This window comes from Polyodon spathula, chromosome 12 (genome assembly GCF_017654505.1).
Source record: "Polyodon spathula isolate WHYD16114869_AA chromosome 12, ASM1765450v1, whole genome shotgun sequence".
Classification (NCBI taxonomy): domain Eukaryota; kingdom Metazoa; phylum Chordata; class Actinopteri; order Acipenseriformes; family Polyodontidae; genus Polyodon; species Polyodon spathula.
Window position 1 is genome coordinate 13853635 of NC_054545.1, and position 14668 is coordinate 13868302.

General features: G+C 40.9%; 1 protein-coding gene across 3 annotated transcripts in view; it reads right to left on the reverse strand.

Annotated features, from left to right (window-relative positions):
• The window catches only part of LOC121324411 (kinesin-like protein KIF26A), a 111156-nt gene that overhangs the window by 2822 nt on the left and 93666 nt on the right, over positions 1 to 14668 (reverse strand). For 2 of the 3 annotated variants that reach the window (XM_041266248.1, XM_041266250.1), the window contains exons 6-15: positions 14253 to 14462; positions 13700 to 13793; positions 11781 to 12043; positions 10802 to 10985; positions 8743 to 8902; positions 8012 to 8174; positions 4402 to 7696; positions 1784 to 1977; positions 1281 to 1304; positions 774 to 924 (exon numbers count right to left, since the gene is read on the reverse strand). In XM_041266248.1, the coding sequence (XP_041122182.1) occupies positions 774 to 924; positions 1281 to 1304; positions 1784 to 1977; positions 4402 to 7696; positions 8012 to 8174; positions 8743 to 8902; positions 10802 to 10985; positions 11781 to 12043; positions 13700 to 13793; positions 14253 to 14462 (4738 nt within the window). The remainder of the gene's footprint in view (positions 1 to 773; positions 925 to 1280; positions 1305 to 1783; positions 1978 to 4401; positions 7697 to 8011; positions 8175 to 8742; positions 8903 to 10801; positions 10986 to 11780; positions 12044 to 13699; positions 13794 to 14252; positions 14463 to 14668) is intronic. The other variant, XM_041266249.1, reaches the window with a different exon arrangement.

A 14668-nucleotide genomic window follows, 5' to 3' on the forward strand; every position in this document is an offset into this window, starting at 1 on the left:
ATACTAAAAAGCAACTACAGAGCTTCTTATGTGGAAATTCTGCACAGGAATGTCAGAAGTTTAAATGCGTCAGTAGTCAAGTGGGGATCTGAAATCAGTTTGAAGCTGAACCGAGTGTCAGTGTGGTGGATGGCATTTCTTATTGATAAGGTGGGAGGGGGGGGGTTCCCTCTTGATCTTTGCCTCAGTTTACTGCTAATTGGAAGTCACCACTGTGGCCACAAGGGAGTCTACAGTTACAGACCCATATTTCCCAGCATGAGATGCTTTAGAAGAAGAAATGTAAGAAAGTGGAGGGAAAGGCAGATGACTAAAGAGAAATAAAAAAAAAGAGATGATAAAGTACAATATTTTTTCAATAATCTTGCGGTTATTTGCCAAAGCAGCCGCAAAACCTTGTTAAAGCAAATCCTCTGAATGCAAAGCTTGAATTCAATTACCTGCCTGTTAATTTGCTGCAGAAGTAAATCCACTGTACTTAAAAGGGAATTGGTCCTTCAAGATATGACAAGCTTTACAATTGCATGACAAATTCAAGATGGGATATCAAAGCAAAAACACACAGAGAGAGAGAGAGAGAGAGAGAGAGAGAGAGAGAGAGAGAGAGAGAGAGAGAGAGAGAGAGAGAGAGAGAGAGAGAGAGAGAGAGAGAGAGAGAGAGAGAAGAGGGGAGAGAGATGGAGAGATGAGAGGAGGAGAGAGAGAGTCTGAGAAGAGGTTGCTTTTTGTTGAAAGAGTTATTTGAAAAATTAGGTCTGTGTTCAAGTACTTACACTCCCCTGTCCACTTGCCAGGATCCATCATCAGCCTTTGCTTTGTAACTTCCAGCTCTACCTTCAACATATCATGCTTTGCCTTCAACTCTCTGATCTGCTGATGACGCCTCTCTAGAAGCTTTAATTTTGTGTTGAAATACAGCAGACCCTTTTAAAAGAAAAAATACATTAGGTTATGGTGGTCTACCATAGACACTAAAGCCTATTTAGTCTTGCTCATTATAATTCCTACATAATTCCGAATTGCTACATTATCATTCCAGTTTTTTTTGTGTGGTGTCATTGGGTTCAAAGACCCTTCAGTAATATTTTGAACCCTGTTGAATAGGAGTAATATATTCGCTTAGTGGTGGGTCTATATTTTTTTGACAGCCATCTATCACCATCTGACTTTTAAACCTACCTTGTTGGGCCTAAATATAGGCTACAGTGATGCTAAATAATCATATCATTTGTATCTCCGTTTAAATAAGTTTATTGTACATGCACTGCTTTATTACGTACCTTTTCAACATCCTGGAATGGCTGCTGTACAAGAAAAAGAAGAAAATATGATTTAGAATTAAATCAGACCACCAGACAGCTGATTTAATGCACATTTCAAAGCCCCTGCTCTTTCTCACTTCCACATTTATATGAAGAGTTAATGAGCCTTGGTGACAGGGCGGACAAAGTTTGATCAAGCAGCCTAAGCAGCAAGAGATCTTCATTCATTACATATTCACCGACCCTTTCGCATTCCAATTGCCCCACCCAACTCTCCCCTTTACAACCCACCAATCAGTCATATTTAACACAATTAACCCAAGACAGTAATTGCATTTGTGTTCTCTACTCTCCAGCCCACTACAATGTGTACAGTTTAAATTAATAGTTATAGCAATTGAATTGTAATCAGCTTCTGCTGCACTGCTGGTAACTACACAGAGTTTAAGGCAGGCATTCCTGATGCATGCTGTAATCATTGCTTGGCATTTCTGTCTTATCTGCTGGAAAAGGGTGCTGACCTCCGCAGGGTCCTCATGCCGGTGTCTCTGCAGTCGTTCCACATCGTCAATCTCGTAGACCTTGATCTCAAAGGGTTCCTTCAGTGTTCCAGGCAGGGGCGGCAGGTCCACCCACTGGCCAGTCGTGTTAGGCTTTCTCCCCAAGGATGAGGCGTCTGGCAGGGGAGCAGGAATCAGACGCCTTCGCTGCAGCCCTGTGTGGTGGAAATTCAAATGGAATTATATAACTGAAATGCATATTAACTTGCACCTTATGACTTTTGCTGATTCAAAAAAGTTTTGTATTCCTAAAGACTTGCCTTTGACTATGACATTTTCAGCTATTGATTATCGTCTGTAAATGATCACGATAATCATGATTTATTGGCCGAATTAATTAGACGTTAAAACTATTGTAATTTATCAAATTTATACTTGAGCAGGATGACAGCCACTAGAAGAAAAAAAAACAAAAAACTAAACAGTATATGTGCAGAGATTTTTTTAATTTCTGGTGGGTGCCCAGAACAAACAAGTATAATTTGTATATTAATAAATGATGTAGTTTTCCTGTAAAACACTTATTTATTTTTTAAATTTAAAACATTTGTTAATTCAAGAACATTTACTTCCATAAAAAGTGCCAACAAATGTATTAATATAATGAAACGAAATTGCTAAGATTACCTGGAAGCATGTGTTTTCTTAACTTTTGTATGCACAGTTTAATCAAATAAACTGCCTATGCTCTATTAAAAGTTAACTCTATTTATGCAACTACCCTTTGTCACAATAGCAACACACACACACACACACATTATATATATATATCTCTTGACTGACATGAATACATTACTGCTGCTCTTAAAAACTTGCGGAATACTGGTCCTTAGTTTAACTTCTTCCACTGGCATAAAATTCCCTTATGTTGTTGATTTCTTTGGATTTATTTCTATAAAATGAATGTCAATATTTTTTTTTTTTTATTAACCAGTCCATGCTGCAGTTGTTTTTTTTGGTGTGTTGTTTTTTTTTTTAATCTTTGTTCCCTTCTATTTCATTTAGCTGTTCTTCATCAATTATTGTGTCTGTTCTTGCTGGTGCACTTATTTTATTTATTTCAGATGGACTGCTGTCTTCACTCAGAAAGTCGGTGTTGTACCAGTTATTTTCATCCCAAAATATATTAATGGAAATACAGTAAGTGAAATGCCATTCATTTTTGGCAGTGGTTTTGTAACTAATAACAAATAAAATGGCAGTTTGTCATGGAATTTAGCATGTAGTGGTGCACAGTGATATATTTAGTGTGAAGCAGCTCAATAGTATGCAAGTCATGGTATATATACACACGGTCATGTGATGCTGTTTAACCAATCAGAGGTGGTTATTTTTCCAAGCCATGTTTATATATATATATATATATATATATATATATATATATAAATATAATATATATATATAAATATATATATATATATATATATATATATATATATATATATATATATATATATATATATATATATATATATATATATATATATATATATATATATATATATATGACAGACAGACAAATGTAACACTATTGCGCTTTTCATTTAAACACAGTCACCACCTGAAATAGATTTATGCGGTGGAGGGGTTGCTTGGAACGGTCAATCCTTTTCTCTGAAGTATTAGGTGAGCAAAAATGTATTAAGATTTCAGCAGGAAAGAAGCAGTTTTCTGATAAAGAGAAGTAGGAAATCCAATTGAAAGTTAAAGAGTATGCCTTCTCTATAGATCCAGTATGAACTGCCTTGGGGCAAAACAAATTCAAACCCATCAGGGAGGTAATACCTTTTTGAAAAATATGTGCAATTTTAAATAGCTGTTGCTATTGATTTGTAGAATAAATTTGAGGCGTAAGATGTGTGCTGTGAAAAGCAGGCCCTGTCTGGCTGCGATGGAGAGGCCTGCATTCTGCTTGCAAAGCTTCAATTAAGCTATTGTAACCGACCTAGGTAACTACCAAATACAAAGAAAAACTTGTCCTGGCATGTCAAAACAGAAACCGATATGCATTCCACAAGCCACTTGTACTCTAAAACACTGTTTCACTTCTAGATCAGCAAACACTTCGATCACGGGGCTGCTGTGCTAGTAGCAAATCAGCAGGTATTTATAGACCAAGTCCAATTACTTTTAAACCAGACCATTAGGGAAGCAATAAAGTTACTTAGGTTTATAGCCTGCACTATGTACAGTTGTTTCCTTCCGTTCATCACAAAGGGGGTTGTGTTACTTAAAACACTCATTAAAAAGGAGACTCTGGGGTCTAATAGGAATATGTGTTAAAACACCAGCAAAACAAAAATGATACCCAGGATTCTTGAAGTTTGTTTTTTCATGTTTTCATCAGCTAAAAAACCTAGAAATCACTTTTACTCCTGTAACCGTCACTATTGCTAGTTTTAGTTTGTCCAAGTTGGCTATGCATTAGGACTAACAACATATAGATGTATATATCATATACACACTTTTTTGTATCCAACAACTTGGATTCTGTAATAATTCACTCAATAGAACCGTCTGGAGCTCTAGGTAATATCTGAACGCAAGAACGTGTCATTTTTACTGGCAGAACAACTTACCGGCTGATCTCTTCTTGGGGGACTTGGAAGTCCTGGTGCGACCAGAAGAGGACATGCCGCTCTCACTCATTGAGTCGTGGGCGGAAGAAGCACTGCCCGTTGCTTCGCTGTCCCGGATCATGCTCTCATAGCCGCTGCTGCCCCCACTGTGGTAAAATAATGCTGTCCGGCCCATTGCCGGGGGCAGCTCTCCGCTCAAGACACTGCTGTTGTCACTACCGTGTCCGCTGCTGTAGCGCTGCGCCCGCCTGGGGGCAGTGATTTTGCTGTAGGGAGAAGGCAACATCGGAAGGGGCGACTTGTCATCACTGAGGTTTACCCCACTGTCGTTACCACTGTCCGAATCCCCAGAGGCCCTGAAGTGGCCCTTCCCGGAGCTTCCAGAAGCTAGCTCACTCACCCGGCTATTGGCAGCACGGATGGCTTGCTTGGTGCCCATGATAGTCCCCCGGCCTGGCTTGCCGTTGACCCCTGGTATGGACCGAGTTGGAGGCTTCCCATTGGGAGGTAAATTGGCACTCCGTACTGTTGGTGGAGTGAGAGACTTCATGGAGGAAGTCAAGGGCTTGGAACTACTGCTGGCAGACAAAGCATGTGTTTTGTTTCCACTGACTGCAACAGCCTTGGGGTTGATACTGCCTTTGATCTGCCCTGTTTTTGCCGGTGGTCCCGGGATTGCACAGAAAGGTGGGGAGGTAGCAGTAAGGGTGGAGGTGGAGGGTGGAACTCCAAGCCTCGGCACTGACCGACTTGTCCTGCTATTGTTGCCCAAGCTGGAACCATAGTTTTCCCTAGAAAGACCAGCTTTGGATCCCACTGAACTCAAGCTATCACATCTCTCTAGAGACATCTGGCTTCCATAGCACTGCCCAGCATCTAATTTTGCCCCACGAGGCTTCAGACTGGAAGTAATTTTGGCTGAAGTGTGCTCGGCCTTTAAGCTTGAGGAATTGTTACTGTTCGGCTCAACCTTTGATCTCACATCAACCTCCTCCTCTGCTGCCTTGGGTGCAGAGAATGTCCCTGCATCTTGGCCTGCAGATTTTAAGGCACTGGGGGGCAGCAAAACTCTGTTCTTCTGATCCAAGCTGGATTTACGGACAGGTGGTGCAGGAGGTGAAGTACCACCAGCCTTTGGAAGTAAGCTGCCTTTCTGCACAGCTGCCTTCTTGCCTAATGAGGACTTTAGGCTGCCAGTTGTTGAGGCACCCTCATGGTTTCCTTTGGACTCCAAGGAAGGTTGATTTTGGATAACTGGGACTGTGCCAAGTGTGGTAGCACCTCTCCTAAATGGAGGCATTTTGCTGGGCAACTCAGATTTTTTGCTGCTTGATTTCTCACAGCCATCCACCACCCTTTGGGATGAGGAAGACACCTGAGATTTGGCCGGGCGGGGCACACTGCTGATCATGCCTGGTTTCTTGGTCGGGATGTTTGTGCCGCTTCTGGAGAGTTTGCCAACAGAAGCAGAGTCTGAACGGTTGTCCATGCGCATCAGCCAGGGGTCATCTGGTCTGCCCTCCTGATGTTGAAGTTCGCAGCAGTTGTGAATGCTGCTGCTGCCGCTATGCGCAGCTGTTGAGGTAGGTTTCATTTTCCTGGGAAGACTGGAGTGAACAACTTGTGGGGCTGAGGGTATTTGGGAGTTGTTGAGGGTGTTGGCTTTCCCCATTGGACAGGCAGCCATTTTACCTGCTTTGCTAGACTCAGGAGTTGATTGGCACTTTGTGACACTTAGAGATAGTTTGCTGGAAGCAGCACTATCACTGTCCAGTTCTGAGAAGCAAAAGCCGCTGTCATTCATGGAGCTCTTGGCACCCTGTGGTGACAAGATCTCCTTATGGAGCATTCCCAGGGAACCCAAACAGAAAGCACCCTCAGGATCCATGTAAGTGTTGCTAGACTGGACATCATCGCTCTCCAAAGTGCAGAGGCTCACATCGCTGAGCCAGGAACTGACAGAAGAGCACCTACTACCGGAACAGGTAAAGGGGTTTGAAAAGGGGGAAACCAGGTCAATGTTGACCCCAGAAGCAGCTACTTGGGAGGTATATGCATCAAATTCATCATTGATGCTGCTAATAATGCTGACAGGGCGGGAGCCTGAAGCTAGGGCCTGAAGGGAACAATCACTGTTGAAGCTGATTATGCTGGATGGCCTTCCATTGTCCAGCTTTCCTCCAATGGATAACTCTTCCACTACTGTGAAGACCAACTCATCCTCTCCATTCAGCTCTACAGGCTGCTGTAGGGTGACTGTGGTGGTTAGGATATCTCGGTCAAAGCACGTTCCCCTCAACTTTGAACGCAAGTCTACTGGTGTTCTGCTCATGGGTTGGATCTTACCAAGAACTAGAGAACTTCCAGGTTCCTTTTTAAGGGCCTGGTGACTCATTCCAACAGGAGGAGTCCTTGTCACAGAGCTGCCTTCCAATTCGTGATACGCTCTCCTAGATTCCTCCATCTGGGGAGGGGGAGGGGCAGGTTTGGGCAAAGGTCTCCTGTTGAAGTATGCCTTTTCCCGCACCACTGGCTCAGACCCCTGCTCTTGTGCTTTAGCAGTACTGGCTTGGGTCATAGTACCGCACTGATCAGAAACAATCACCTTCTCCCCGTCGGCACTTGTTCGATTCAAGTGCTCCAAGGGACCATCCACTCCTCCTTGAGATTGAGCAGTTGGCCACTTGGACTTGAGTGGGGACCCACCAGCCATGTGACCAGCAGCTGGAGAATGATGTGTCCTTTTCAGAGAAAGGCTTCCTTGAGTGGCTGCTTTCTCACAAGTCTGAGGGGAAGGGACACTGCCTTCTTTCCCTGGATTGTATGATACACTTTCAGTCCTTAAGGAAACCTGACCCCCCTTCACATCAAAAAGACCCTCCTCAACCGCAAAAGCAGAGGGCTCCTCACTGCCATCTATGCATTCTAGACGCTCTTGCAACTCGGCAAACGTGTTGCACTTTAAATGGTCCCCGTTGTATTTCCTGATGGCGCAATATGGGCCGTCTTTCACATGCTTTCGGTTAAGCGAGGGGATGATGGGGACAAATTCTGGTGGGCCCTCATTATCAGTGAGATCGCAGTCTGAGAGGGCTGCACCCCCAGGTCCCACATAGATGACGGTGTCACAAGACTGTTCGCTGCTGGAGGAGTAGTCCGGGTCGCTTGAGATGCTCAGCACAGGCAGGTCGGGATCCAGTGCGATGGTGCGGGGATGGAAGGGCCGCAGGTGTGGCGGCCTGCGGACTCGACCTTCTTCACAAGAACTATCCCCTCCAGATGAGCTTGAGGCATACTGCTAACAGAGAGAAAAAATGCTTAGTAACCACACAAGACTGAATTGCAACTTACCAACTACAAATCTCTCATTTTACGCTACTCGTTTACTGACTAGTCCTTGCTTTTACTCTCATTGTTCCCCAATTCACAATGAAATGATTAATTAAGCTTTTATTGATTTAAACACATATCAATTCAATTTAATTACATTCAATAATTTCAAGCGTTAAATGTGTGTTATTGGGGATAGCAAATGTGAGGTCACATTTTGTGACATGAAAATATTAAAATATTGTTATTGTTCAACCAGGTAATTTGTAAACTGTCTGACCTTGGATTTTTTCTTTCTCATGCGGTGTATCCGCGACGCCAGCTGAATAGTAGTGAGGGTCTCTGCGTAATTGGCCGGATAGTCAGAGATGTGGGCGATCATTGTTGTTCTGCAGTTGATATTCCCAAGAGATTCCCTCAGCAGCATAGTCAGTTTGCTGTCCCTGAATTAAAACATTAAAACATCCAGAGTCGTTTAAAGGAGCAAGCTGGTTGCCAATCACAGTCTGTTCACTCAACACAGATGGAATGCATGCACCAGTCATGGATGCTAGCAGCTTCTGCATTTCTATGAATTTGCCTATGGTTCTGCTTAAGATTAGACATAAATAGAAATACATAAAGATATTAGGATAGTTCTGTATTCAGCAGGAATAAGAATGACACATAAAACAGCATACAGTGGTTGTTAGATGAAAGGGCTACAAGTCAGGAAATCCTGGATTTAATTTCCAGCTGTCATTGTGACAGACTCACTGCATCATGATTAAGGGGCATTTCAGTTGAACTTGTTATTTATCAGTTGTACCGAGTCAGAAAACTGAATAGAAAAGTAGGACCCAATTGATAGTCTACCCTGAAGAAATTAAAATACATTCAAAACATTCAAAAAGACAAGTTGTTTCTAATCTAATGTGTAAAAAACAAAACAGTTACTCAGTACAACACAAACCATTATAGGTATACCAAAGACAAGTTTTGTAGTAAAGAGACTGGAACACCCTGGCTTACCTGTACGGTACGTGTTTCGCTCCGTTAGCCAAGGCCAGGACCACATTGCCAAGCGCTGTCAAAGATAAGCAGAGGCCACCTCCCCCATCCCTGCTGTTGCTCAGCACCTTCTCACAGCTCCCCAAGTCGATGAGGTGCAAGCGGCTGCGGCCACCAGACACTACAAGAAACAAAACAAAGGCACAGGTTTGGAGGTAGGGGTGAAAAAGTTCTATACCGGGGTGACTCAATCATCTGATCCAGCATGGATCCGTTTTATGAGCAAGCCCATGTCAGATCTGATTCAACAATGACTATTTCTAATTTAATCAGTCGTTTCAGATATCCCACTCTTTACACTTGTCTGAATTTCTCTTGGAAAGCTCAAAAATAGATACTAGAAGAAAAGGCTTCTAAACCCATCACTAAACAATATGCAATGCCCTTTCTGACATGCACAACAAAAACCAGGAAAATTATTTCTGACCTACTGTACTTGACACCTGTTAGGTTTTGTAACCAGTGGGGTGTTTTTGTTGTTTTTGCTATTAAATTTAAAGTTTGAATGAAATACATATCAAAAATATAAAATACAAAGTCAACATTGTCCTTTTTGTTATATATATATATATATATATATATATATATATATATATATATATATATATATATATATATATATATATAATTCATTCTGTGTTACATTAACATTCTCTATTCGAAAAAGGATATTTAAATTTCTCAACCACATCTTTTTAAAGCTGGTTTGTCTCCACACACACACACCCATAAACATTCAAAGCAGGTGGGCACAAGCCTCATTAGCCATTTGCGCTTATCCATCTGACAACCATAATGAATTCAGCAAGGGCACAACCAGAGTTAAATATTAATGATGGGCTAAATGCAGTTACCAGCAGAGTCTTATTAAATGTCAGATCTGTTGGTGTAAAAGAAATCTTAACAAAAAAAAAACACCCCAAAAATAAAAAATGCTTTATTAATTTGTCTAGAACATGTAATTTAGCAGTTTTGTACTGTAGACAAATGAGAATTTTTGGGGGGGGAGAGACCAATATATTACGTGAATGCTTGTTAGTGTGTTTCTAAAACACAGGCATCTGCAAGCAAGGGCTTGTGTGTGCATATATAGTAATCATTGTAGTTTCTCAAACCATCATTGAATGCAGGCTTCACAAACTTGTAAGTGCTTACCTTGTAAGCACAGATGTTGCGGTTATTTATCTAGCTCATTGTTTTGTCAAATAGACAAGCAATTCTAGTTCCAAATTCTGAATGCTGTGTTCCACCATCCCAGAAGCACACTGAATGTACCTGACCTACTGGTTTTGTAAATAGTGATGCTATTTAGCTTTTCTAGCTACCTCAATCAATGTGTGTTCAGTGTTATATATCTATATATAAAATAAAGGCATTTTGATCAAATAATTTACTAACAGATATGGTACTGTAGTTCTGCCAGGTAAAACAGGTTACTTTGAGACTGCTCTTACTTATTTCAAAGTCATGGACAAGAGAGACAGAAAAAAGGCAAACCATTTTGCCAGAAGTTTTTCTAAAGCTGCACAGTTCCTGCTGTTGGCAAGGCTTTTTAAAAATAGAAGCTTGCCTAATTTATTTTTAATGTTAGACTGAACACACAGCATTGAATTGGTAGATGTAAAGCACTAAAAAATAGGTTTGCTAGGAAAAAAATACTTTATGCCTTGTACAATCCAATACATTTTCAAAAGGGCTTGCTCAACTCCAAAGAACACTTGAAATTTCAGGTCATAATATTCACTTTGGGTGCTGGCCAAAGCAAAAAATTACAGGAAGATCAGCACTCACATCACACGACTTGTACAATGCAGTACATTAATAACAACAATACTAATAATGATCAAACACAAACTATATCTGATCCCCCAATTCATTTCAAATGTTGTTCTTGCATTCATGCACTCTCTGAAAGCGATAAACATACAAGTATTCTCCATCTATCCTGGCTCAAAGCTGTACTCCTTGGGTTATGGACAGAACCAAATTACACATAGACACATGCAAAAAAAATACTTACTTCCTCCCTTGCCACTTTTCTCCATGCGGTACTGATAGATGTGCAGGGTGAAGAGCATGTGGGAGTTCCTCCTCTCCTCCTCATCACAATCTGGCTTGCTGGTGCTCCTTGCAGCGATTGCTGCATCAAGGAAGAGGGCAGCCTTCTCTGCAGTGGGGGCCCTCAGCTCGCTTTGATTCTGGAGCTGTTGGGGGGGGGGGGGGGGGGAGAAGTCTCGTTGACTAATTGGACCCAGTACACATTTCCTGCCCATTAGATTAGGTCTCCTGGGCAATCAGAGAAACAAATATGCACACAGAGGGAGAGGGAAAGCATGAGCAGTATACTTCCTAGCGTGTTAAAATGTAAGAGGAAGATGAAGAAAACATTACAGCTGGAGCTCACTTACTGTATGTTTAGTGGGGGGAGGGATCTTGTGAGAAGCCAGGCTTGGCTAAAAGAAGCTTAGGCTAGAATATGTATTTATTTTCTTTGTCAGGATGCCAGACAGCAAACAAAAAAGCAACACATTATGTTCTACCTAACAATGTATTTATTTATTTATTTTGACAATATCCCATATGACCACTCCAGAACCTCACTTTGGAATCCAGGTTTTTTTTATTAATTTTTTATTTTTATTTATTAAATAATGATTGAGTCCATTATACTGGACAAAATACAGTAAAACATTCAAATAGTTACCAAAGTGAATAGAAATGTATAGCTGCTAAAGAAATGTTGCTAAAGAAAGTCCAGCTTGCACTTTATCACTTGGCTGCAGTGACTGCCATATTCCAACATTAAATCACCTGTATATAAAAGGCTACATGGGTCTGGTCCTTTCAGAGGACTTTATAAACAGATTGTACTATTTTTAATAGTTTTTTTTACCCCCCAAGACAACAATTTGCTTTGGGCATAGCAGCTGTTTCAAAATGCAAAATGTGTTACCAGGGAAGATATTAAAAATGCCTTAAGCTGAGGCTGATGGAGGTACCTGGGTTCCACAGATGGGATCCTCCCGGAGGTAGACCCCCGGAGACTGGCCATCCTGGAGGCTCCCACTGGCCACGTCCGACAGCAAGTCCTTGAGAGTTTCGTCCTTGCCACAGATCTCCACCGCGGACACCCGGATTGAGAAGCGTGTGCCAGTCTTCTCCTTGCGTTCGTTGATCAGCTTGAAGAGCCAGGATATCGCACAAGGGACGATCCCCAGGTTCTGGGTGGAGTTATCTCTCCCAATCATAGTAAACGTTTTTCCTGAGGGAGCATGGACGGAAATAAATGGAAGTTAGTACAATCACATAGTAAAATACATAGTGCTGGGTATAAGAAGGAATAATATATAATATATAGAAATTAATATATAAAATAGCAACATTTTCACCAGAACGTAAAATGGTTGTGGTGTCCCCTCATAGTATATTAGAATAATACAAATCAATAAATAGTCATTCTAGTAAAGGAAGTACAAGAAAAATCAAAATACATTAAAACAAATCTAAGAACACACTGTTGTCACTGCTATTTAATGCCAATATCAAATTTCAACTAACAACCCATGCATGCTGTCAATTGCACCAAAAACCTTAGAAAATCTACACAAGCAAGACCAACCCAGAGAACTGGAACATTCATGTACTATTAAAATATATGTGTCTATATTTGCATGTTTGTGTTTCAAACGGTCAAGAAATGGTTTCCAAAATGCCCTCTTTAGAGATCTCATCTCATCTACCAATGGTGTTGGTGCATTATTAACATCTGTAATGAGATTATATTGAAAGTAATTCTACACAGGATTATCTAAATCCTGGATCAGCCAGGCATAATTAATATGTATGTGTATAAACAGAAGGTAGGTGCTACAGCCAATTTGGTTAAAAAAATATGAGCAGAGCTTCTACTTGTCCTTAAACATTTTTACTTTTACCCATAAACCACTACCGAAACCCCACAGCTGAACTGAAAGCACAACAGCCGTTCTGCTCTGTGAGTTTGCTCCAGCACACAGCAGGGGCAGGATTTTAGGCACAAAGACCTCAATGATCCTGCACTAAGGGTCAATGGTAGCATTCACTGATACCTCAGCGGTAACATTTTCATATTTTGACTTGCAGTACAACGGTAGCACAGTGGTGGGAACCCAAACATGCCGATAATCTATTGCAGTGCCAGTGTGTTATCTTATCACGCCACTGTGCAGTATTTGTTCAAAATTAATTGTGGCAATCTAGCGCTCCACTAATGGTTCTTCAGGTTAAAACACTCGCCAGGGAAAGGGAAAGTACAAAGTACACCTTTTAGTCCCCTCTTGTGACTCCTGATCGTGTCATTCGTTAAACACACAGTAATGCTTACTGTAACTATTTTTAAAGTGCCGAAAGGTTTGTAGGAAAGTAAATAACTCCAACGCATAGTGAATCGTACTTTAAGCATTGGGTATTACAGTTTAAAAATAAAGCTAACTAAAAGAGAATATATTTTGGAGGCTTGCTAAAAAATGTCTCAGAGCCAAATGAGTACGTTAATTAAGTCCTTGACAAGCAGCATAATTAAAGCACCTCAGGTGCACTGTAAGGGGGGTTATTGAAATAGTGCTTTTGTAGTCATTATTATTTCATCTTTTTTTCCCCCACTTACATAGATGGAGAATAGAACTACTATCACCCAATTCAAGAAGAATGTATTCCAAGAGAAAAGCTTTTTTCTAATTTCAACCTTGGGAACTGAATACCTGAAGCCTGTTTCTTTCTGGACGCATTGCAAAGTCAATTAAAAAAGAGAGAATGCTAATCCACACACACACACACATATACAGACACCTACACAGTACAGTTTTATTGTTCCAGTAACTGACAGCATGTAATTACCAGGCTGACATCGTAATTAACTGTAACAAATTTAAGAGCTCACCAAGCTTGACATGACCAAAGCAGAATATGCAGCCATCTGCACCGTTCACAACAGACTGAATGACTTCCGCTACTGTTCCTGAGCACACTTCCGCCTGAAAGAATAATACAGATGGGGAAAATGAGACTATTGGCATCCAAAACAAAAAATGACAACAGTGCAGTTCTTTTTAAAAAAAAAAAAAAAAAGGTTGCTTTGAGTAAGGAAAGATGTTAAGGTATCTCTCAAGTCTGTAGTGAAGAAAGAGATAGATGCAAGATTTTTAACATTTGAGAGGCTTGATTACAGGCCAGCTGGGGCTTGTTTCAATTAAGGTAATCCCTTCTCAAAAGGTAATGTAAATAGGTGTTTGCGCATACACTTGCGTTTCATACGCAGAGTCTGAAATCATACTTTTGTCTACTGTAAAAATAAATAAATAAATGAACAAATTCTCCTTAATCCTAAATACATTGAAGAATTAAATATTTGCATGAAATAATGGCCAACTGTTCAGCCCAGCCACACTTCCCTTGTTAAATGCCTTATTCTCACTTTTCTTTCTTTCACTTACTTGTGAAGCATCCTGGGTGAAAACTGCATCAAATGCGAACATCTTTGGGGCAGCAACAACAGCTCGTCTGTGACCTGAGTTTGAGTGTCCATTTGCCGAAGGGTCGTAAAGGGTCAGCTGTTTCTTGCGAGGGTCCACCTTCAGGAAAGACATTGACTCTGACGTGTCGTGCGCGCCTTGAGATGGGCAGATGCGCACCATCACCTTTACCTGAAAATCCAGATGGCAGACACAGCATTGAACACCTTGCTTTTTACTTTATTTATACAGGAAATTAACCCATTGAGACCAAGGCCTCATTTACAAGGGGGGTCATACATAAACACCACAATTAATATTTGTTGTGGTCCAGCCTTAAACAACAACAACAAATAAAACAAAAATGAGCAGTAATACAGCATTTGTATTTTTATTTT